Source organism: Alosa sapidissima, chromosome 2 (genome assembly GCF_018492685.1).
Source record: "Alosa sapidissima isolate fAloSap1 chromosome 2, fAloSap1.pri, whole genome shotgun sequence".
Classification (NCBI taxonomy): Eukaryota; Metazoa; Chordata; class Actinopteri; order Clupeiformes; family Clupeidae; genus Alosa; species Alosa sapidissima.
Window position 1 is genome coordinate 18,464,112 of NC_055958.1, and position 25,146 is coordinate 18,489,257.

The 25,146-nt window shown below is 39.8% G+C and overlaps 1 protein-coding gene across 1 annotated transcript; it reads left to right on the top strand.

Annotated features, from left to right (window-relative positions):
• The first annotated feature begins 1,215 nt into the window (after positions 1–1,215).
• On the top strand, positions 1,216–18,322 carry stk24a (serine/threonine kinase 24a (STE20 homolog, yeast)). The gene is made up of 12 exons (XM_042079253.1): positions 1,216–1,342; positions 2,111–2,181; positions 4,123–4,353; positions 6,315–6,371; positions 6,487–6,595; positions 6,795–6,952; positions 7,701–7,886; positions 8,114–8,259; positions 8,840–8,960; positions 9,831–9,887; positions 10,132–10,268; positions 18,036–18,322. Exons 2-12 carry the CDS (start codon positions 2,140–2,142, stop codon positions 18,073–18,075), a joined length of 1,284 nt encoding a protein of 427 aa, XP_041935187.1. The 5' UTR covers positions 1,216–1,342; positions 2,111–2,139; the 3' UTR covers positions 18,076–18,322.
• Positions 18,323–25,146: the final 6,824 nt, after the last annotated feature.

Genomic DNA, 25,146 nt, shown 5'->3' on the forward strand with positions numbered 1-25,146 from the left:
TGAAATTTGCTGCAAATTCAAAACCGGATTACTCTGGAACGGCTAACTATGTGGGACTTTACGGCTTTGTTATTGGTAAGGTCTGTTTATTTTGATATATGGTTTGTCATGTGTTGAAAGAAGGGTTCGTGAAGTATTCCACCGAGATGAATGGGTAGGGAGTAGGCGCAGAACCTAGAATTTATGATTCAATTTAATCATAGGCCTATTTAAGTATAGTATAAGTATATATACTCTTTTGATCCCGTGAGGGAAATTTGGTCTCTGCATTTATCCCAATCCCTGAATTAGTGAAACACTGCACACAGTGAACACACAGTGAGGTGAAGCACACACGGCGCAGTGAGCTGCCTGCACCAACAGCGGCGCTCGGGGAGCAGTGAGGGGTTAGGTGCCTTGCTCAAGGGCACTTCAGCCGTGGCCTACTGGTCGGGGTTCGAACCGGCAACCCTCCGGTTACAAGTCCTAGCGCTAACCAGTAGGCCACGCGAACCGTTCACCGCAGAAATTATCGGCTAACATAGTTTAAAAGCTGAGAAAAAGCTCTTTCATGTGAAATTACCAGTAGCCTAGTTAAACTGAGAAGAATGGGTGAATTTGGACGCACTTTCTTTCTTGCCGTGCTCTGTCACTTTCTCCACTGCATAAAAGACTAAATTAATTTGCGCTGTGAATGCTAAGATTATTTTGACAGGCCATAGGCTAATAAAATACGCTATTAGTCGGACGCAAACCAAAATATTGAAAGATGGGGGCACCAAGACCACAGTGGCCTGTAAACCTCTGATTTTCAAAGGGGCATCACGGCCAACGCAAGGGGCAACGACGTGGCCGCTGTAAAATTTCTACCCTGGTTGTAGCCTAGGCCTTCATGTACCTGTCAAAGTTAGGCTATGCCTAGGCTAAATAAACAGACTTGGGTAACTTGGGTAACTCAGATATCCCTATGTAGGTTAGGCCTACAACTATGTTGGGTAGTCTCACATGGGATGGTCTGTTCAAAACTAACTCACTGGTTGAATTAAGACAACAATACAATTGTGTTGAAGCCATTGTGAACTTCAAACATATTGGCTACGTAGGCTATAGGCTAACCTGTTTCAAACACTGACGTTTTTAGGATAGACTTGTAGCCTGCGGCGTGCGATGACTGCAACACCAGGTCAGGTCAGCATGCATAGTCTATCCATAAATCTCCCCACGACTGTTACAACTCGAGTGAACATTTAATGACTCCGCCTTGATGTCAAAGTGACAGCTTTCAAGATGGCGGTGGTTGTTCGGAGAAAGTGATGAGGACAGGATAACAGAGCATTAAAGTGGTAATAGCGTTTACATTGGGGTAAGAATGTATATGTACATATATCCAACTAGGCAAAGTAGTAATGTTAAAGCTGCCCTTTCGACTGGCGAGAATAAAATGGTAGAGAAATCAGTGGCCAGACGCGAGTAACGTTAGCGAGGAAATCGCATCAAGCAGCATTAGCTAGCAGGCTATCCAGCTTGCAAGCTAAATGTTATCCTGTCTAGCCTGGGGCTAGTTATAATGGAATACATAGCTGATTTGTCATTAGTAGACATTAGAAAGAGATCATTGCAAGTAGAAGGTTAATAATTAAGCAGGTTAGGCTCTGTGTCCAAAGCTATATCATTCTAATATCAATTTACGTTTTAACGTTCTGAAATGTTAATCTTTCTGATAGCTAATAACATTCTAGGCAGTGAGCCAGTCAACTTTCTTAACGTTAACGTGACTTTGTTTTCGCCTCAGCTGCTTGCAAGGTAAAATATTCGCTTATTTTGACGCCTTTAGTTTTACCTTACCGTGAAATGGTGTGGGTTTTCTGTTACATTAGTGCAAGGCCCGTCTGAAAAAAACGTTATTGTTGTAAGGTGAACTTATACAAGGACTGTAGTGCAGTATGTCCACGAGTTCAATTTTGATTAAAGTCATAATTTCCAACGTTATTAAAGTTACATTAGCGTTCTAACGTAATGTTACAAAGCGTTGTTATCAGTAGCACTATCAGTAGTTATTAGATTGCCTCAAAATGTCATCAATAAGGAAGTTAAACGATGTGTCTGACTTCAACTGTCTCGGATTTGGCAGTGCACTTTTGGCAGCTTTCCATAGACGACATGGCTCATTCCACTGCTCAGAGCGGATTGATAGGGATACAGGTAAGTCATCACGTCAGATGTTTCCTTGTGGTGTCAAGCCGGGTATTTGTATGTCTGGCGTCAACTCTCAGTCTCTGGCAACATTAAGCATTTAAACTGAGCATGAGCAAATGGTGCAGCATTTTCTTTTGTAAATTAATGCTAGTCATGTCTGATTGGGGCTTATATCTGCCTTGACTTGAAGTAGATTAGGTAGGCTATTTAGTAGACATCTCAAGAACAAAGGTGGAAAGGCATCAAAATGAATGACATTAAGGAGATTGTTTTCCTGGCAACTTGCTGTACAGCGTTGTATTATTTTCAGTGGCCTATGCCCCCTTTGGAGGTCACTTCTGGTTTTGTTCTTGCTGGTACCTAGTCTGTTTGAATATCAGAAAGCTTGTAGAGCTTTTTGCTGTCAATGGTTTTGATCCTCGAAGTTACACAGTGTGTACTGGAACAGGTATGCCTACATCTGATATGGTATTGTCTTTGATGATTAGTGGAGTTGCGTTCTAGTCTGCACTAACTAAGCCTAGCATGTCATGTCGTTCTTTATCTTGCAGATGAATAGTTCTTGTTATTTGAAGTTGTGCTTACTGCCAGGGCCGTTACATTTTATAGGTTTGGTTGAACTCCGTGAAACGGGCAACATGTTGATATGTTCTCATGTTGGAGATCACAAGCAGGCAAGGTTTTTCCACCACAGCTGGATGTGCTGAGCCCCTAGCACACCCAGACAGTGCAGCTGGGCGAGGATCAAACAGAGGCTTTGAGAGGGAGGCTGGGGGCAGCTTTAGTCGCCGCGGCAAACCTGCTGACTGAGGAAACAGGCGCCCAAGTTCCCAGCGTGTGGAATCTACACTCACAGCAGCCCTGTTGTCTTTTCCTTCACTCGCGACAATGGAGGTTTGACTCAACATGATGTCTTTCACCTGGCTGACCGCTTTGGTGCCACAGCGGGCACTCGGCCCAGTGTTTTCTCTTCTCTTATCCTTTTCTTTCCTCTCCTCTTGTCGGTCCTCACCTCTGCCTCTCTGCGGCCTGTCACGTTTAAATGCTTTAGAAATGTAAAATCAAATGAGCAGACCTCCATGTAGAAAGACAGGTTAGTAGTTGGCAAGATGGATATGTTGCTTTAAGCTATACTCATGTCAGGGATGTAGAGATGTTGATGAGTCATTTTTGAAGACTTGACCAGAATAACTCATTTCATCTTCTGTTCAAACTTGCATGAACTGGCTCATGGGGAATTCCTTGTTTGTAAAAAAATAATATTGAATGAATATTGTAATGTGAAACTGATCCATGCTGGGAGAAACTCTCCTTGATTCTATGCAGGTTTATTTGGAAGTTAAAAGACAGGTTTTTGTTAATGTAGGCCTACTACAATTAATCACAATCTAATTTTGAGCACAGTACAGTAGGCAGTAATGCACAGATAATGTCACTCATTTGACTAGAATTGATTTCTGACTACTGATGTGTAATATGCTTTTGCATTTTCTTTTATTATTTGAAGTGGATTGCTATATAGTTCAGATTGTTGAAGACTTGAGGGTTGATGTTTTTTTTTTATCTCATTTTTGTCTGTTTCCTTTAATTGAAAAGATTTTTGTCAATGTTTGATTGTTGTGATGGTATGAGTCTTTGTGCTGCTGTGTCTGGTTATTGATTTGTCTTGGACAAGATTAGATAGGCCTAGATGAGTTAACTATAGTATCTTCAATGTAAATATGTAACAAGCTATATGGGCATGGTCAGGGTTACTGTCAATCTTGAGGTCTCTGACAAATCACTGACATGTCAGCAATACAAACTTGTTTCCAGTAAACCAAAGCAAATGAGAGTTTTTATTTATTTAATTCAGTCTCTCAGTAAGGTCACCATGTCCATATATTAAAAGAAGTGAGGATAATACGTTCCGTCACTGATACCCCGCTGACCCTTTCTTTCCAACAGAACCACAGAGCTGACCCTGAGGAGCTGTTCACCAAGCTGGAGAAGATTGGAAAGGGCTCTTTTGGGGAGGTGTTCAAAGGCATCGACAAGCGCACTCAGTCAGTGGTGGCCATCAAGATAATCGACCTGGAAGAGGCAGAGGATGAGATCGAGGACATTCAGCAAGAGATCACAGTCCTGAGCCAGTGTGACAGCCCCTTTGTCACCAAATACTACGGCTCCTACCTGAAGGTCAGTATACTGCCACCACTTGGCATTATGGTTGAATCATAACGAAAAGCTTAGTACCAGTGACGCCTTAAGATGTAATGTATAGCTCCTGCATAACACAGGTTACTGGAAGGAGAGCATTGCTTTTGGAACTGTTAGGACATTTTCACAGATAGTAGGGTCCAGATATGAAACATCAACCTCTGTGCTATCACATTGCGTAGGGTTTGCTTCTGTTTTGCAATACTCAGTTGAAACCGTAAGTCATGCCACAAAATGTTGATGTGAACATTTTTCTGGCATTACATATAATTGCATCATCTCGCCTGAGGGAAATTTGATCGTGTTCAAGTAGAGAAATTAATCAAGGCACTCTAAATCATTCAAGTTCTGCTGCTGATAAGCAGAGCACTGCAGGAAAAACATCTGACCTCAGCACAGATCTTCAAAATCATAATGTCTCCTCATATGACTGCAGAAGCTTGAAGAATGTGAGGTGGGAAGGAGGCTAGCCAGCTGGGTCTCTGTCTGTTAGGCTCTAGCATCTGTTGCAAGTAAGAGAGAGGTAGAGCGAGCCCCAGGCGTTGAGCATACCCCTCTGGTTGGGTTCTCTCTGAGATCCAGCTCATGAAGGTCTCCCAGACAGTGCTTCTGCAGAAATTCCAGTGTTGCAACAAATGTGATAATCAAATCAGTTTTATTGAGCAATGTCTGGCATTGGGATTTTTCTTGCTAAAATTGTTTATGGTTGCTTGCAGTTCTCCCCTTAAAACCCCCATAAAACCTCCAGTTGGCCTGTTTTGTGTTGAAGCTTTAACTGGTTCAGATCAAGTCAAGTCAGTGCCAGATATCTGGATTGCATATCGGTAGTATATCAGCTGATGTAGCAACTTCTGCATTGGACCTCTTAGCATAGTAAGCTTTGCTGCTGACATACCACCAACATTGATTGTGGCAGTGGTAGGGGACGGCATGTATCCTAGCTGCTGTATTTTGGCTAAAAATACCAAATAATAATATAGACCCTTTCAACAAGGTAAACAAAAACAATGCTTGAACGTTCTATTTGGGCCCCAATCTACTTCCTCTGCATTAAGATAACATATGGAATGTTAAAAAGGAAGTCTTGTGGGGCCAACTATGATGCTGAGAATGGAACTCTCTTGAAAGGGTCCATAAAAAGCTGTCATCTGCTCCATCATTCATTTGCCATCTGTACCGTTTGAGTTTGAGCACATGTCTAAATACAGCTGAAATGGTGCATCAGTCTTGAAGGATGTGGCGGGTAGTGAGAGGTGTGGGAGGCATATGTGGGAGAATGCAGTTCACTGTCTCCGACAGACTAGGGTAGGTGATGGCAGAAATGGCTTTAGTCCATGAGGGCAGCTGGGTTAAGTGCTTGTGTTAATTGTGCCCCACATAACTGACTGGTTCTGGCTGAGCTCATCTGAAATGTCTCTAAGGGTTGATTAATAGACCCAGTGTTACAGTCTCCTATCTTTCTAATTAAAATATTATGTGCTAGGCCTAATTATAGCATGTTTTTTTAAGTACATAGATATTCTTATTTTCTGGGGGGTGGGGGGCTTTTTGACTTCAACTGAATAGGACAGGAAGCGAGTGTGAGAGAGGGAGATGGGCTTAGGTTGGGAAATTACATGAAATGACACGTCATTGGGGATGTTTAGGCACAATTGCTTCTCTACCTTGCTATTTTTGGAGATGATTTACTTTAATACAATAATACTGGTTGTATAACAGTTGCCTGGGAAACAAATGACTTTGAAAGGGGATTTTTTTTCACATGGTATTTTGTGTGGTTGATGTCTTATAAATATTTTGTGTTTTATTTTGATCTTGATCTTTTGATTTTGAATTAAATATTGGACATCTGGCTGGAGACTCCATGTATGTATGTAGTCATGTATAGTATACCCACTCATGTTTATAGTGCCCCTTCTAAAATGTATTTTTATCTACAGGACGCAAAGCTATGGATCATCATGGAGTACTTAGGGGGTGGATCAGCATTAGATTTGGTAAGGTCATTGCACAATTGTGAGACAGTGTCTATGTAGGGGGAGTGGAAGATTTGGAGCTCCTCTTGTATGTAAATGTTCATCAATGCAAGTGTTCCTTCTCCCTTTGGTCCAGATGGAGCCGGGGGCTCTGGACGAGTCCCAGATTGCCACCATCCTCCGCGAGATCTTAAAGGGCCTCGAGTACCTGCACTCAGAGAAGAAGATCCACCGAGACATCAAAGGTACACTTGTCAGACGCTCCACTTTTGACAGTGCACAGAACAACAGCTGTGCTATCATGCAAAATTCAGCTGCTGTCTCTTTCTTCATGTCCTTTCCCTTTATTTAGTTACTCATCCAGTCAGATCTTTGTTTCCCCTCATCTTGTCTCTGCCCCTGCATTCTCACAACTCTCATAACCATATGTCTGGTGTCACTCAGCTGCCAACGTGTTGCTGTCGGAGCAGGGCGATGTGAAGTTAGCCGACTTTGGCGTGGCAGGCCAGCTGACCGATACGCAGATCAAGAGGAACACTTTTGTCGGCACGCCTTTCTGGATGGCACCTGAGGTCATCCAGCAATCAGCGTACGACTCAAAGGTGAGACTTAAAGCCTCTGCTTACAAGCATACGTGCCTACACACACACACACAGGTAAGGCAGAGTGACGCCTTTATGACTGGAATTGCCCGCTAGTAAAGTTGGCTTTTCATGAGTTCATGAACATTTTTCATTTATGGAATATGAGAGATTGGTTGGCAAAGGTCTGAGTACTGAGGACTCTTTTGCATGACGGAAAAACTGCTTCTTTAGTGACTGATAATGGTGGCGTGTAGCTCATGGCTGGGTCTGATGGGTCATCAGAAGAGGCATTCATTGGGAGTTGCCACAGCAGATGAGTCATGATGTACTACATCGCTGTCGGAAGGGGTCGACGACTCCACGGTGGTCAGGCGGATGCTTGTGCTGCCGCTGCTTCTGTTGCGTTTAGCCCTCAGATGAAGAGCCCATCTGTCGAGCTGACAGGGAGTCCAATTTCATCTGGTGCTGCTAGAGGGTGAATGATTCTCTTTGCAGAGCTAAAAGCAGCAGAAGGGCTAATTTCAGGCCCCCCATGGCTTCTTTTAACCCACATCATAGGGCTTACTCATTGGGAGCATGCAGCTGACTCCTGGAACCACCAGTAGAGGCACGATTAGCTGGAGCTTTTGAGAGGTTCTAAAGCTGGGTTAGGTGGGGGGGGGGGGGGGGGGGGACTGATTTGTTGTGGCCCTTTAACAGTTTGTAATGCTTATCTGGTGACTGAATTGAATTCTGTGGCTGTGCTTGATTGATGTGTGTTTTGCAGGCAGACATCTGGTCTCTGGGCATTACAGCCATTGAGCTGGCCAGAGGAGAGCCTCCCCACTCTGAGCTGCATCCCATGAAGGTGCTGTTCCTCATCCCAAAGACCAACCCCCCTACGCTAGAAGGAAACTACAGCAAGCCCCTCAAAGACTTTGTAGAAGCCTGTCTGAACAAAGAGCCCAGCTTTGTGAGTAACCTCTTTGTCTGAAGTTGAGCACAGCGTGCCAAGTAGTCTAAGCCGTTTGCTGTGACTTTGCCAGAGTTTTTCAAGAAAGCACCAAATTGCCCAAAAAAGGCACGTTTTGCCGTCCAACTTAATGATGTATGACTATCACTCTTGGTTATTTGTAAGTGGTTGAACAATATGTTCTGTTCTCGCCTCAAAGTTGTTCTCCACAATGATTATCTCCCCAGAGGCCAACAGCCAAAGAGCTTTTGAAACATAAGCTATTCATACGGCACGCCAAAAAGACGTCATTCCTAACAGAGCTGATCGACAAATACAAGCGGTGGAAAGCTGAGCGGTCACGAGACGAATCCAGCTCAGATGATTCCGATTCGTAAGTCCAGTTTAAGACACCCTATTTAGTTTGAAGACACTAGATTGTGTTTTCTTTAGTTTATTTTGAGTTTGTTTATTTCACTCACATAGCTTATCATTGCATTTTAATTCACACATTCCCCTTAGTCTATTTCCTCCCAAAAACATCATGCAATTTCACTGCTGAAGTATAAGAAATGCATAGTGATTGACTCTTGTCCAATCAGATATCAGAATAAGAATAATTTGTTCACTGGACCTAACTTGTATATTATAATCCTGTATATAACCGGTATTATAATCCTTATACTGTTGCTGAGGACAGTTAATACTGTAAGATGTAAACAATTGTCTTGTAACACAATTGCATGTAGTAAAAATATTAGAAAATAGATTAAAATGTTAAATGTTACAAGACATTTTAGGATTTTGGCATATCCTTGAATTCCTGATATTATTATCTGTGTGAAAAGATCCTTTTATATTGTGTCTGTCTGGACTTGTGCATAGAGAAACAGAGGCCATTTTGACATTTGTGGAGAATTGCATTTTCACTGTTGTGCTAGTAAATGTATGCTATGAAATGATGCATTCCCCAGAGAGCAAGACAAGTCTGGCAGTAACGACTCAGCAGATGATGACTGGATCTTCAACACCATCAAAGATCCCAGTCAACTACTAAAAGACATGGCCGAGCTTAATGGTCAAGAGACCAACAAGGTAAGGGAATAACGTCCTGGGACAAGCTTAGTTGTTTCAGTGCACTCAGGTTCTCCACCTTTTTGCTGATGGAAAGCCATCAGCATTGCCAGTTTGCTGTTAAACACACATGCACACAGGTATGTTACAGCAGCCCCCCAAAACTGATTAACCCAAAGATGAAAGAGCAAAGAAAAAATGCAATTGGTCTGCTGGCCTTCTGTGATGAGACTGTGCTAATAACAGTGACAGTCACTAAACAGTCGTCACTGGTCAGAGTCAGAGTGAATGTGAGCGTAATCTCGGTGGCTTTTAAAAGGACGCATTTGTGTAAGCCGCATCTTTTTTTAGGAAGTGGTTTATGGGATAGACTGTGTCATGATGGAGGCACATTTTGGACCCAGTGTTGTATCATATCATGCACTTAATAGCAGAACTGCCAGATCATGTGTGTGAATGTGGGTGCAATTTTCGGCCCGGGTTTGATTACTGAAACCTTGGAATGGTTTTCCTGTACATGTTCAAGCAACACCAAAGAGTTCTTCAGTGAAATCAGAAATCATTTCAGTGGTTCATCAACTAATCAGGGTGAACGGCTATCGGCTATAACCGCACAATGCAAGTTGCAAGTATGCAAGATGGAATGAGACATAAAAAAACTACAAATTTGACTTGCTTCTGATGTCGCAATACATCAATGCAACATTAAAATCATGCAACATACTCTACATGCAACATTTTTCATTTGGTGCTTGATTCAAGAGAGATGGACAAATATGCGGATGCAGACTGAATACAGTTTGATTTACAAGCATTTTCATTAAATGTGATGTCAGTAGCCTACAGTTTTTTGGCAAATTGTTAACGAATCAATATGGATTTTTTTCACAGATCACTGTCACAGAGTCACAGAGTATGTCCACAATAATCTCTCCTTTATTTGCTGAGGTAAATAATTATTTTGTTGTCTTCACTAATCTGTCTGTAGATGTATTTTAATCCAAACCTTCACTACTTTAGTTTTATAGTTAACAAAATGCAGTCTCAATCTCCACATCCCAGCATGTTCTATCCTGTGCAGACAAATGAAACATCTAATTCTTAAGTCCATATTTGTGAAGCTAACTCACTCTCCTGGTATGTAACGCTACTGTTGGTATTTGAGGCTGTTCTCCTCTCCGTCTCCTTACAGCTGAAGGAGAGGGGCCAGGCGAGTAACGGGAAGCCCGAGGCCCTAGAGGCCCTGCAGGACGCCATCCTGCTGGCCGAGAACACCTGCCCTGGCATCTCCGACTCCCTGGTGACCGAGCTGGTCGAGAGGGTTCGCAGGTGAGAGGCGAGCGAGTACACACACCATATATGGCTGGCTACTTTGAAACTCAAACTTGGACACCTGTGTTTCTTCTCCACTCGTAACTAGCATGTTTAAAGGAATGGTTTGGCGAAAGGACAACCTAGGCTCTGTTTGTGGATGATGACGAAGACAAACTTTTGTTTTTAAGCAAAATGACTTTAACCGGAAGAGTTTTGAGATAGACCGATACAATACAAACATGCCTCCAGTTCTGCTAGATCTTACGCCAAACCATTCCTTTTAAAGGTGCTCTAAGCAATGCCATGCTTTTTTTAGACCAAAACATTTTGTCACTTACTGCAAACATCACCTAACCAACCGCTAGCTGTCTGTGTCCTAAATACACTGTAAAAAAACGCGATCTCTATGGACAGCCCAGGCTCCAAAAACGGCAACAAAAACAACCTAGCCCATAAAAACATAACAAACTATTCCAGCAAATCACAGAAGAGATGCGCGTTTAGGAGAGTTTCAATTGCACAGGAGCAGCACGGGAGGGAGGGGGAGGAAGTAGCGAGCTAGCTCTCTGTTTTGTTTGATAGTCAACAGAATTTACCCAGCATCGCTTAGAGCACCTTTAAGGCTCTAGGGTTTGGATGATGGTGGTGATGTGCCTGAAGCTCATGTTTTCTTTCTTTCTTTCTTTCTTTTTCTCTCTCTCTCTCTTTCTCTCTCTCCCTCTCAAATCCTATCCAATCCAATCAAATCAAATGGTGTTTTATTGGCATGAATGAATAAGGTCATTGTTGCCAAAGCTACGGGTATAACATGTTAATATAACTTTACATTGGTATAAAGAAAAAAATAAGATAAAAGAATGGTAATGCTATTAAAAGGACCGTAATAGAAAAGAAAAAAACTTGTCTACATGCCTATGTAAACCGAGGTGAAGTTAGTTTGATATTCGGATATTCAATTTTTTTTTTAATGCGGCCAGTTTCACCCCGTGTTTGCAGACAATGTACAAATCGATGACCTGTCTACTTGCTCCCAGCCAACCTACTTAGGGACATGTGACCTAGTGACTCCAAACCAATGCAGAATAGTTATCCTATATGGGACTCATCAGACACACCTCTTTTTATAGTCACTGTATGCACACTGTATTTTATATGAATATTTTAAAGAAAATGCATTATTTCATATAAGAAACAGTCTCCTTTTTTCAATACCTCCCAAGCCATGTGACCTAGTGACTCCAAACCAATGCAGAATAGTTACCCTATATGGGACTCATCAGACACACCTCTTTTTATAGTCACTGTATGCCACTGTATTTTATATGAATATTTTAAAGACAAAACATTATTTGCCTTCAGGAATTGTCTCCTTTTTTCAATACCTCGCAAGCCATGTGACCTAGTGACTCCAAACCAATGCAGAATAGTGATCCTATATGAAACTAATAAGACACACCTCTTCTTATAGTCACTGTATGCACACTGTATTTTATACTAATATTTTAAAGAAAATACATTATTTCCCATAAGGAATGGTCTCCTTTTTTCAATACCTCGAAAGCCGTGTGACCTAGGGACTCCAAACCAATATAGAATAATTATCCTATGATTCCAAATCAATGCAGAATAGTTATCCTATATCGGACTAATCAGACACACCTCAAATTAATATGATTTTTGCACATACTATTTTATATTAATTTCTTAAAGAAAACCAATTTGTTTCCTATGGAAGCTGCTTTGTGCTCAATACCTTCAATATACTGGGTCCTAGACATCACAGATCAACATAGAACTGTTCTGCTATGTGATACTAATCAGACACACGTCAATCTGAAATAATATTTTGCATGAACTATTATATATATTTTTTTTTTTAAAGAATCATATTTATTTCCTATGGAAAACAGCTTTTTGCTCAATAGCTGCCATATAAGGGGTCCTAGACAACACAGATCAATACAGAACTGTTCTGCTATGGGGTACTTATCAGACACACCTCAATATGAAACATGATTTGGCATCTACTATTATATGGAAGGTATTGAGAAAAAAAAACAGTTTCCATAGGAAACAAATGGGTACTGTAAAATAGTATGTGCAAAAATTATATTAATTTGAGGTGTGTCTGATTAATCCCATAAAGGATATTCTGCATTGGTTTGGTGTCCCTACGTCACTTCCCTTGGGGGGTGGGTATTGAAAAAGGAGACCATGCCTTATAGGAAACGATGTATTTTCTTTAAAATATTAAAGGTAAACATGCAGTATTGGCAATTTTCTTTTCCGTTTTTTTTTTTTTTCGCTTTTGCTTATTTTTCACTTGCTCTGTCATTTTTCTAGCCGGTGCCTGGCGTGTATGTGTATTTGAATGCAGTAAAGCAATTCATTACACTCGTTATACTTCCTGACACTGAGGCCGTCGGCCCACAGGCGCTAGGCGCTAGGGGGAAGCGAGACGGCCACCATTCAACCCGAAAAAAGTCATATAACCATTCCAATGACTCTGAAGCTGGTAAATGAAGGTAAATTAAGCTAAAAAACCTGCATAGTGTGCCTTTAATATAAAATAGAGTGTGCAATGGTTATAAGAAGAGGTGTGTCTGATGAGTCCCATATTCTTGAGTTTCCCCTGGGGATCAATAAAGTATCTATCTATCTATATAGGATAACTATTCTGCATTGGTTTGGAGTCACTATGTCACATGGCTTGGGAGGTATTGAAAAAAAGGAGACCATTCCTTATGGGAAATAATGTATTTTCTTTAAAATATTAGTATAAAATACAGTGTGCATACAGTGACTATAAGAAGAGGTGTGTCTGAGTCCCATATAGGGTAACTATTCTGCATTGGTTTGGAGTCACTAGGTCACATGGCTTTGGAGGTATTGAACGGTTTCTTATATGAAATAATGTATTTTCTTTAAAAAATTCATATAAAATACAGTGTGCACACAGTCGTTATAAAAAGAGGTGTGTCTGATGAGTCCCATTACATTACATTACATTACATTACATTACATTTGGCTGACGCTTTTTAACCAAAGCGACTAACAACATGGTAAACAGTAAGTTTTTAGAACAATTCTCACAATTTTAGGACGGTTTAAAAAAAAACATTAGAGTACAGTAAGAATAAGTGCGTCGGTGAGTGCTGTTTTTAACAGTTACTTGTCAGTTAAAAACGGCTGGTGAGTGCTAGGATCAGTAAGACTTGTTGTAAGTGTTGCTATGAGAGTAGATGTTCTCTAAAGAGCTGGGTCTTCAGGAGTTTTTTGAAAGTGGAAAAGGATGTCCCTGCCCTTGTAGGAACTGGCAGTGTGTTCCACCAACGAGGAACAACAGATGAGAAAAGTTTGGTTTGGCTTGAGCGTACCGGTGGTAGAGCTAGACGTCGTTCGTCAGAGGAGCGCAGCGGTCTGTCCCATATAGTCCCATATAGGATAACTATTCTGCATTGGTTTGGAGTCACTAGGTCATATGGCTTGGGAGGTATTGAAAAAAGGAGACCATTCCTGAAGGCAAATAATGTATTGTCTTTAAAATATTCATATAAAATACAGTGGCATACAGTCGCTATGAAAAGAGGTGTGTCTGATGAGTCCCATATAGGATAACTATTCTGCATTGGTTTGGAGTCCCTAGGTCACATGACTTGGGAGGTATTGAAAAAAGGAGTCTGTTTCTTATATGAAATAATGTATTTTCTTTAAAAAATTCATATAAAATACAGCGTGCACACAGTGGCTATAAAAAGAGGTGTGTCTGATGAGTCCCATATAGGATAACTATTCTGCATTGGTTTGGAGTCACTAGGTCACATGATGTCAAAGCTATTGACAAAAAAGACTATGAAGGTAATTCAAAAGGTACTTTATAGATGGTCCCCAAGTAGGTTGGCTGGGAGCAAGTAGACAGGTCATCTGTTTGTACATTGTCTGCAAACAGGGGTGTAACCGGCTGCATTAAAAAAAAATTGAATATCCGAATATCAAATATCAAACTAACTTCACCTCGGTCCTATGTAACAGGTGGGATCTTGCGTTGTGTAGTTAAGCACCATTCACGAGGATTGCCAGTCAAGTATTTTTATTCTGGTAATACAGGGTTCCCGCGGATCCTTAAAAAGTCTTAAATACAACTTTCGGTTTTTAAGGCCTAAAAAGTCTTAAATTGTCGGGGATGTCTTGAATTTTCGAAAGGGAGCGCAAGAGAGCGAGTGAAATGTCTCCATCCATCCGAACGCAATTGTATAAGTGACTATAAGGCTACGGGAGGAAGTGTAGTGGTTGCAGAGTGAAGATGATTTTCACGGGTTTGGTTAAAGGTGTAAAAACGGTAATAATATGTACAAATATGCCTGACGTTTTCGTGGTGTAGCCGAGGCCTGAGAGATACGCAGGTAGCCTACGTGAGCGGGAGAAAGTTGATAAGCCGATAGGGTGGCCATACGTTCGAATTTAGGCCGGACATATGGATTTTAAAAGCCCTGTCCGGCGTCCGGCGCAGCCTCAACCCGGACAATCATTTGTCCTCCTTTTTGGAGTTGCGTTGGACATCTAGAATCTTTGCTCGGATGCAGCATGGTTTCACAAACTATGGACGCGAAGACTGCTGGTCAAATTATGCGCAGTGCTTCTGTCACTCGTCTGAAAATTTGCTGCGCAATTTATGAAGGAACCACGGACTGACTTGCATTTTCGCAATCAGAAGGAAATACTGTACATGTTAAGTTGATCTGTTTGCATCTTTCCAGCGTGTGTTGCTGGCCTAGCCTAGGGAAGAAAATATCTGTCTAAGTTATAATACCTGTAATATCTGTCAGCAGCTTGCTTGCCAGCTTTTCCCAGTAGGCCTACTTCGCAAATGTTGTGAAATATAACCGCATATTGTTTTTGATTGTCGGCGACTGCTACATAAAATAAATAAATAAATAAATAAACGTGCGTTCATAATACGTGCGTGCTTGAGATGAAACCAGCAGTTTTCAGCAGGATCCGAGGAGGACCTCTCACTTAATTAATTTAAAACAAAACAATGGTTTTACAATGTTTCAGTCAAGCTTTGGTTTGTTTAGATACAACTGGTATGCAAAATGTAAAGTAGTGGATTAACTGTAATTTGCTGTGCTGTATATGGGACATATGATGCACATGGGAATAGATGCACATAGTAAATTATATAAAGTAGGCCTATTAAAATATTTAAATAGCTTAGTCTAACTTTGAAAAAAAATATTGAAGGGAATCCAGTCCAGTGCACATGTCTTTGGCAAGTAATATAGGTTACTACAGATACAGGTGAAGAACAGTCAGTCTCAGCCAGTAAGCACAACCAGATATGTACAGCCAGCTTCAAAAGCAAGCAGCCCAGACTCTAAAATTGGGCATTTATAGCTGTGAAGGTAATTCACACAATTATTTTTCTTTCGCCAAAATATATATTGTAACTTATGTAGACATCCAAAATTGGGTGGGGATTTAAAATTAGTAGGAAAAAAAAAACTGTTGCATAAAACAATTTTAAGTTGTTGTATGTATCTTTTTGCCGTGGTATAGTCTTAATTTTTCCATTAAGATGTCTTGATGGCCTGTAATATACAAAACAATGCAATCATTCAATTGTCTTGAATAATGATCGGCAATGCTGCAGCTCTTGTACTCTTATACATTGATATAAAAATATTTTTGAAACCAAGACAACCATTATTATGAAAATAATCCACAGTGTGCACCTACCTCTTGCGCAGGCAAGATAAACTGGGAATAGCAAAAAGCGCATCATTCCCATTATAAGAACCAGCTTGGTCACTTAAAGTGACAGAACACAATTTCCCCATACACATATACATTTCTGGAGCAATGGCAAGTGGAAGCATTATTAACCATGTTACACCTACACTTACAGATACATCTACATAAAACAATTCACGGTAAGTTAAATAGTTGAATTATCAAACAGTATTTACATGTACACGGAGAGGCTAGACCCATCAATATATCACATACAAGTTAAAACTTTTCTCCTGTTTTATGGCAGGTCAAGATATAATCTGCTGCTAGGCATGAGTTTATTTTCCCAATAATTTGTTTTTCTCCCAATAGTCAAGTCAAGTCAACTTTATTTATATAGCGCATTTCATACACAGAGGTCATTCAATGTGCTTTACATAAACAAAAGCAAACAGGAATAGTTGATAAAAGCATAGAAGGGCAATAGTCAAAGAATAGTTTAAAAAGTAAAGAATAATAATAAAATAATAATAATAAGAAGAAAACAGAAAACACACAAGGTGATGGTACATAAAAGCATAAAAGGGCAATAACTTAAAAGTGTTTAAAAAGTAAATAAAAAATAAAAATAAATAATAAATATATATTTGTTTTGTTTCTCCCAATAATATATATGGACCCTTTCAAGAGTTCCATTATCAGCATCTTATTCCACTGCTTGGTTGAATTTCCCATTGTCCTACGTAATTTAGAACGACCATTAACCGTATGTTATCTGCACACCTATGAAGTAGATCCAATTTTTTGGCCGTATCACACTTGTATATTAATTCGCCGAACTCGTTGTGAAGTTTAAATGAACTGTCACGTTGCATCCGAGCTGTAAAATGCAGACGTTCAGAACATTGCAACATTGTAGCATATGACGGAGGTGGCTTTTAGCTAGATGGATGACAGCAGGCTAAGTAAAAGCGATGTTTCAAAGCTAAAGTTCATCAGAATCTTGGGATACGCCCGCTTGACAACGGGAGAGATAGAACTAACGACTGGCCTTTGGCCGTAGCAACCATCCATTTAGAACTAGTAACGGCAGTTTGTCTTGTGAGTTGAGAAATTAGTTGATATGTGTCGGAAGAAATTAGTTCTACAAACAAGACAGTTTTAGCGATTAAAACGTTTAAATTGTAACAGGAAATGAACACAACGCAAGTGGCAACAGTGGAATAAGCGGGATAATGGACTCCACGGTGGTCTGTTCACAGAAGTTAATGCACTACGAGGTTTAAACGCCGCTTCGCGTCGGGGCCGTTTTACAACCTCGACCGTGCATTAACTTCTGTGAACAGACCACCGTGTCGTCCATTATCCCTTACATAGTTGGCCCCACAAGACTTCCTTTTTAACATTCCATATGTTATCTTAATGCAGAGGAAGTAGATTGGGGCCCAAATAGAACATTCAAGCATTGTTTTTGTTTTTATTGTTGAAAGGGTCTATATATTTTAATTTGTGGAGATATATTTTCAAATTATTTTATATGTTTTTTGAATTAATGAATTCCATTCTTGTTTATGTCTGCCTTTTTCTACAGTATGTGAAGGCTATGGTCACTGATTCTGTATTTTGTCAGAATGTTTTTCTTCTATCTTTGATGTTATTTAAATATATGTCGCTATAAAGTTATTTCTGTTCAGGGTTCTGTATATCTCCAGTTTGTCATTACTTTTTATTTCTTCCTTCCAGAATTTAGTGTAATGCATCCGATTTATGTTGTCAATTTCTTTTAGTGAATGTGATGTAGGTTAATTATGTTATTGCTTGTTTGTCTCTTTTTCTCTCCTTTTCTTTTTTTCCTCTCTCTTTCTCTCTCTCTCTCTCTCTCTCTCTCTCTCTCTCTCTCTCTCTCTCTCTCTCTCTCTCTCTCTCTCTTTCTTTCTCTCTTTATTTCTCTCTTTTTCTTTCTCTCTTTATTTCTCTCTTTTTCTTTTATCTCTCTCTTTCTTTCTTTCGTTCTTTCTTTCTTTCTCTCTCTCTCTCTCTCTCTTGCAGGTTCTCTATGCACAGGGCCGGTGCCTCCTCGTCCCGCTGAGCGCTCCGTCAGACGACGTGTTCTGGACCAGCAGCCCCAGGGGAGAGAGGCCCTCGTGACTCGTTCACCCGCAGCAGAACGTTGAGCTTGTCATCTGCTTTTGTTGTGTGTTTGTTTTCCCATGAAGCCAGCGTCCAGGTGGAGTGAAGTGATGACAAGCTGCCTTGTGGGCTTTGGATAGATCAACCTGCTGTAAGGCACTCCTGATGTGAGTGTGTTTACCTTTAAATTCACTGTTTGGGTGGGGTGGGGGGGTATATATAGAGGGAACCACAATAGCTGGCTCAACAAATTTTGTTTCTTTGTAAACTCAGGTATTCTGCTTTCAGTGAATTGGCTGATTTTGGAGATTGACCACTCTGATTGGCTGGCTGTACAAAATATGTAAATAGGCTACTTTTTACATGTGTAGACAAATAATGGAGGGTACATTAAGGAATCACTGTGTACAACTGGCCAAGTGCTGTAGATAGTAAAGGGTTCATTATTTAAGTAGAATTATAAATGGCCATAACTGAGATTGCCTTGTCTTTTATATTTAATTTCCTGTCTTTTCTTTCGATTTTCCCCTGCAAAGTTTAATTTTAGTACATTTCAGGCAGAGCTATGCCCTTTATGTGACTCATGTGATTTATGTTCATTGGTACCTCAGCTGGTTTTAATGCTACTCAGTCTTTAGTTTTTGGTTGTTTTTTTAGTGCTTTAAGTGTTGCTCTCTTTGCATCTTGTGATTCATATAGTGTGACCTATGCCATATATGTATATGTGTGTGTGTATATATATATATATATATATATATATATATATATATATATATATAATGTGTATATATATATATATATATATATATATATATATATATATATATATATATATATATTATAAAGTAAAATTAAGGCATAGAGGAGAAAATCAGGATCACAATCTGTCCGAGCCACTTCAGACTGACCGAGCACACACTCCCACACACCCCTGATGATGGGACAGTTGGTTTAGCGCTTGCTGTTGGTGCGCTTGCTGTTTCCTTGGCCACTTTTGAGTGAGTGTGTGAACTCAGTAACCCCTCTCAGTTTACCACACTTCTGCTGAGGTCACTTCGTCTGGAGAACACATCCTTGTCATGCTGCGGGGGCAGCGCCATCCTCAACAGATACAAGTCTTCCTGAGAAGCACAGTAGTACAGTTGAGGAGAGCACCAACAGTTTTGAATTGCACCCAGAGAATTATTGCCTTATAGAAAAGCTAGCCATAGTGATAATACGAGTATGATTTCAAGTGTACAGCTGTGCTGTGTGCAATGACGTCTACCCAATTAACTGAAGATGTAAACATTCCCGGTTACCTCTGTTTCCTTTTGTGTGAATCTTTAAAAATTACATTTGGAAATTCAAACATTTTCCAGACAAACATAGAAGGGCACTCAGAGAGCACTGATCTCAGCCAAGGCCAAAAGCCTCACCTCAATGCAATGTTGACTAAAGTGATCATGGAATCTCCCTATGGTTTTCACCTGCTCCAAAATTGAATGGCTTCTTCCTTGGACAATGCTACATCTTTCTATCATGAAAATCGGGCCAGTAATTTTTGTTTCATCCTGCTTACAGACAAACAAATGAACATAAGGCACTGAAAATATAGCCTCCCTGTCCGAGGTAATAACGTACACATGAAACACTTGATTGACCTTGAGTATCTGTAGGCTTTAGGAAAGAGATGGCAAGAATGAAGCCATGTTTTGGTTTAACAGTGCACTTTTGCCTGCCACAGTTTGCTTGGAGTGGTTTTTCAGATGAATGTGTAATCTGAAGAGCTGAGTTAGAGGTATGTGTTGTAGCATACTGCAGAGTTAGTGGTGAGACTGCTGGTCATATCCTGAAAATGTCTGCCTTAGCATCTCAGCTATCGAGTGGGATGCCATTAGAATCAACTCTTCAAGCTTCGACAACTGGCTCTCAGCCCATAGCCATCAAGATGTGTATGCAGCAATAACAGATCAAAAAGGTTTGGTGATTCTTAAGTGAATGCGTTATTTTAGCGAAATTAAGTTGTGTTTGCTACCTGTTTTTTTTTTTGTTGTTTTTAATGCTGTCCTTGTCAGTTTTACTTACTATTTTACAGGGTATAGTGGCAGTAAATAGTAGTTGCCATAGCATACTGTTTTTTAGAAGTTTTCTATCTGCTAGATGTTTCAGAGCAGATGCTTTTGTTGATATGAATAGGCTCTTTGTGTGAGGCATATTGTCAAACTTGAAATGTTATCGCCAAATTAGGTCTGAAAGGAGGCCTTCTGGTCTCACACACGGCACGTGTGAACAATATGTTTATATGCTCATTCCTACATTCCTACTGTATTCAGTGATTTCTCTTTTCTTTATGGAGAGATCCCCTTTATCTCTTTATCCTACTTGTTTTTTTTTTTTTTCATTATTATTATTATTTTGTGACAAAAAGTGCCATGTCTGAAATCCTCTCCCGTGTCACCTAGATTACATTTGCGTGTTATTTGCACCTTGTGGGACTGTCCAGTTCGGTTATTAATGTGTTGCACTTTGTCAAATGTTTTAAGGACTTGAGAAAAGAGTGGTACTTGAGGCATATTATGTTCTTATGTCTTAACTGATTGCTACTGTACCTTTTGTGAGTAAGGCAATAAATTATTCAGCTCGTCAGGATATTTTCAGCACTGGTAGGCTATATTATATTGAACAAATCAAAAGTAAATCCAGTATTTTTGTAACTAAGAATAGCAGTGTTATACTGTATGATAATATAATCTGATATTCAACTTAATGTTAATGGGATGCTTATCATGAATTCCATTTTCTGTAACCTGGCTGATGGTTTGTAGTCCTCCTGTATATAATCCTTGCTCTTGTCTTTCGAACTCCAGAGTGTTGAAAACCTTTCAAGTGATTTAAGAAAAATAAAAGAACTGAAATTCGTAAGAGATGGTCTGCTTACTTTATTCCTTAAAGTTTTGGTACTATGTACCAGCATAGTCTGTTGACTGTTGGAGCTGCATTTTACCTACACTTTGAAAAGTGTGCCTTAAAAGGACACCAGGCAACGTTTTCGTGTTAATTAATCATCTTCGTAAGTCGGTATATGGTTAAATGACTCATTACGGGGCGAATGAAGGCTCTCTCGCCCGCCCTCTACTGCCTGTAGGAAGAATATCTCACTTGCAAGTTCGGTGTATCCTACCCGCCGACCGAAGCAGGATCAGTTTACAGCACAGAGGCAGGCTAACGAAACGCTAGAGATTGTTGCAAACGTGTGTATAATGGCAGAGCCGGCGAAGAAGCAGCGAAAACCCTTGATGGTGGGGCTGTTAAGCTCAACGATCTTGCTTTTTATGAAAGAAGCATGGAACTTTCAGGGTTTGTTCTTGATGACCTAAGCTTTAATTTAAGATCTGGAGGCATTCTCAGTTTGACCTCTGAGGTCCGATAGAGGTCACTGACCTCTGTAATATGTGACACTACAGGTGAATGGGGTAAAAAAAATAATAATAATATATATCACCATGAAACTTTCTCAGTTAATTACTTATGTTAAGCTAAGTAAAAAATGTATTGAAAGTTTTTTATATTTTAATGTTTAAATATGCAAATTAGGCCTTATCTCATTAAAAATGCACTAATTTGCATACATTTTGAAAAACAAAATCAGATTGTCTGATAAAGCCAGGCTCAAAATATTTTTTTCATTTTGTTGTCATATGAGATGGGAAAAGAATTACTGAGGGGTTTATGGACTTCTACTTATATTATCCTGTAACTCACCTGTACCCCTGTGATATGAAATTTATAGGCCCGAAATTAGAAATGGGTGTATCTTAGGATCTAAATGTGATAGAAATGTAAACTAAATATGTTTTTCCATGTTTCTGGGCATGAGGAACTTATCTATAGCATTGATAGCACTCTAAGAGGTCAACATCCTTAAGTACAGTGAAGATCACTGTCAAAAGATCCAATGATTGGGAAAATCCAAGTACAAAATGTATCATTTCACCAAACAATTCCATATAAATATGGACATGACAAAAATGTAGCCCTACTTGAACTTGAGCTATCAGAAACTCACAACTTGAACTCCTCTCACAAATCCCCAATGTAACATTGAACAGGTAACATATCAATATTCTAAAATAGTACAGTGAACGTTGTTGTAGAGCCCTTAGCTTTTGGGGGTAAGAAAAAGGCCTACAAAACAGCTTTAGTCACCAGCAGTCACCAGCACATATGCAGAGTGCTGTGCATATTAATGCTGCCTTTTTGCATTTACAGTTACAGTCACTGTGGGCTAGGAACCAGGGCAAGGTTCCATATGTTAGCCTGGTGCATTGCTCTTTTGATGTGTTGCCTCAAAGCAGCTTGTAAGTAATACAGATCCCGTTTACACGAAGGGAAAACGCAGACTTTCAACTTGGTTTGGCCTCTCATTTACACGAAAACCACAAAAACGATTTGGAAAACTCCAGTTTCGCAGTTGCATGTAAATAGGGAAACTGGCATTTTTGCATTGTGACATGTTGGTCTCTCCTTTGTCTTCAAATCTCTGATTGGCCACCTGTTTGCTCGAAGTGTTCATGTCACCCTTCCCCTGTTGTTTTTATCATTGTTAACAGAAATATTGTAAATATTTTCACAAACGAAGGAAGGGGAAATCGTCCCCCCCCCCCCCCCCCCCAGATACCCTGCTATAGCCTATACAGTTAACAACAAAATTATTCATACCCCTGGCAAAAATTGATGTAATGTTGATTTTCTCTTGACCAATATGTTTGTTCTGACTGAAAAGGACACTGCCATATGCCAAAAGGTTGTAAGACAATGTGGTAGAAACATGGAATCAACATTTTTTTTATATAAAAAAAAGTTTTTATCTTTTTTAACATTTTTATGAAAAATGCCATGTGAAAGAATTGTGAATAAGCTTTATAGTCTACTGTATTTCTCCTGTCCTTGTCCTATGCAAGCATCCTTTGTTTATCCTTGAATTCAATGAAAGCCTGTCTTTTGCCTGTCTATAGCCTTTTGCCTATCAGGTGTGAAAGGTAATGTTTGTAGAACAGCAGCATGTGTCCAGGCCTCTGAAGGACTTCCCAGGAAAGGGGGTAGTTTTTAATTAAAAGACAATAGAAGCTGACCAGACCTGATGAAGGCCTAATCCTCATCCTCCCTTTCTATTGCATATTCAAACTGGGTTGGACCTAGAGGTCACTCCTTTGTGTGTAACTTTAAATATGGTAGACTGTTTCTGTATAGGCAGAGAAGTCAGAGAATACTGAGAATCTGGTGAAATCCATGATGGGGTGAAACAAACATGTACTTCTCTCCCTTGAGGGCCACTGGCCCCTTATTGAAAAGAATAAAGCCTGGATCCTGATCTTGCATCGTCCTGATTGAGTCTTAAGAGAAATATGGTAGTAAAAATATACTATCACATGTCCAAAATTATTCATACCCCTTTAATCAAAATAATCAATGGAAACATCTTTATTTACCATCAAAGCTCTCAAAATGGTTCTTATAATACCTACCAAGCCTCTCCATGTCTCCACAATGATTGTAGACTGCACCTTTTTAGCAGCAATCTGGGTTTTGAGGCAGGAACGATTATTTGCAATCACTTTGGCCTTGTGCTAACTTTTTTGACTGATTTAGGTCTGGACTCTGGCTGGGCCACTCTAAAATGTTTGGCTGTATGTTTTGGATCATTGTATGGTTTAATGGTCCAATGATGCTTATTGGGGCAGGTCTCTTGGCACACTGCCTGATCTTTTCCTCCAGAATCTCAGTGTAGCCTCTTGCTTTAGTGTTACTGTTTACTTTGAGAAGGTCACCAGGTCCCCCTGGTTGAAAAATATCCCAAAAGAATACTTTTCTAACCCCCACAATTGAAATGGACATGGTGTCATTGGAATGTAATGCTTCTTTTTTATGCCAATCTTAGGCCATGTCCCTGGGTCAAAAAGAATTCCAACGAAAGCTAAATTCTTTGTTCAGGTGTGCCCTTATACTGTAAAGGTTTAGCTGAGTTGTGCATGTTTGGAGAAGTGTGATCCATGAAACACCATCCACAATGTGGAGAATAACTATAGAAATGTATTAGTTTTGGGTGTTTTTCAGACAATGGAACCTGGTGAACTCAAAGTAAACGGTAACACTAAAACAAGGGGTTACATTGAGATTTTTGATGGAAAAGATCAGGCAGTCTGCCGAGAGACCTGCCCCAATGGGCATCATTGGACCATTAAACCACACAATGAACCAAAACATATAGCCAAACAAGGCAAGAAATGGTTAGCTGAGAACAATATCAACATTTTAGAGTGGCAGAGTCCAGACCACAATCCGTCAAAAAAGTGAGCACAAGGCCAGAGTGATGGCAAATAATCAATATTATAAGAACCATTTTGAGAGTTGTGAATGCAAATAAAGATGTTTCCATTGATTATTTAAAAAGGGTATGAATAATTTTGGACTTGCCACTATTCATAAAAATAACAATATTATTCATAAAAATATAAAGATCAAATTGTTTTTTTTTTTGGATTCCATGTTTCTACCACATTGTCTTACAACCTTTTGGCATGTGGCAGTGTATTTTTAGTCATAACACACATATTGGTTAAGAGAAAATCAACATTACATTAATATTTGCCAGGGGTATGAATAATTTTGTTCTTAACTGTTTATGCAGGATAACAGAAGTAGATGTTTTGGCAGTGATCTTCACTGCACTTAATGATGTTGACCTCTTAGAGTGCTATCAATGCTATAGATGAGTTCCTCATGCCCAGAAACATGGAAAAACATATTTAGTTTATATCTCTATCACATTTAGATCCTAAGATACACCCATTTCTAATTTCGGGCCTAGAAATTTCATATCACAGGGGTACAGGTGAGTTACAGGATAATAGAAGTAGAAGTCCATAAACCCCTCAGTAATTCTTTTCCCATCTCATATGACAACAAAATGAAAAAAATATTTTGAGCCTGGCTTTATCAGACAATCTGATTGTTTTTCAAAATGTATGCAAATTAGCACATTTTTAAT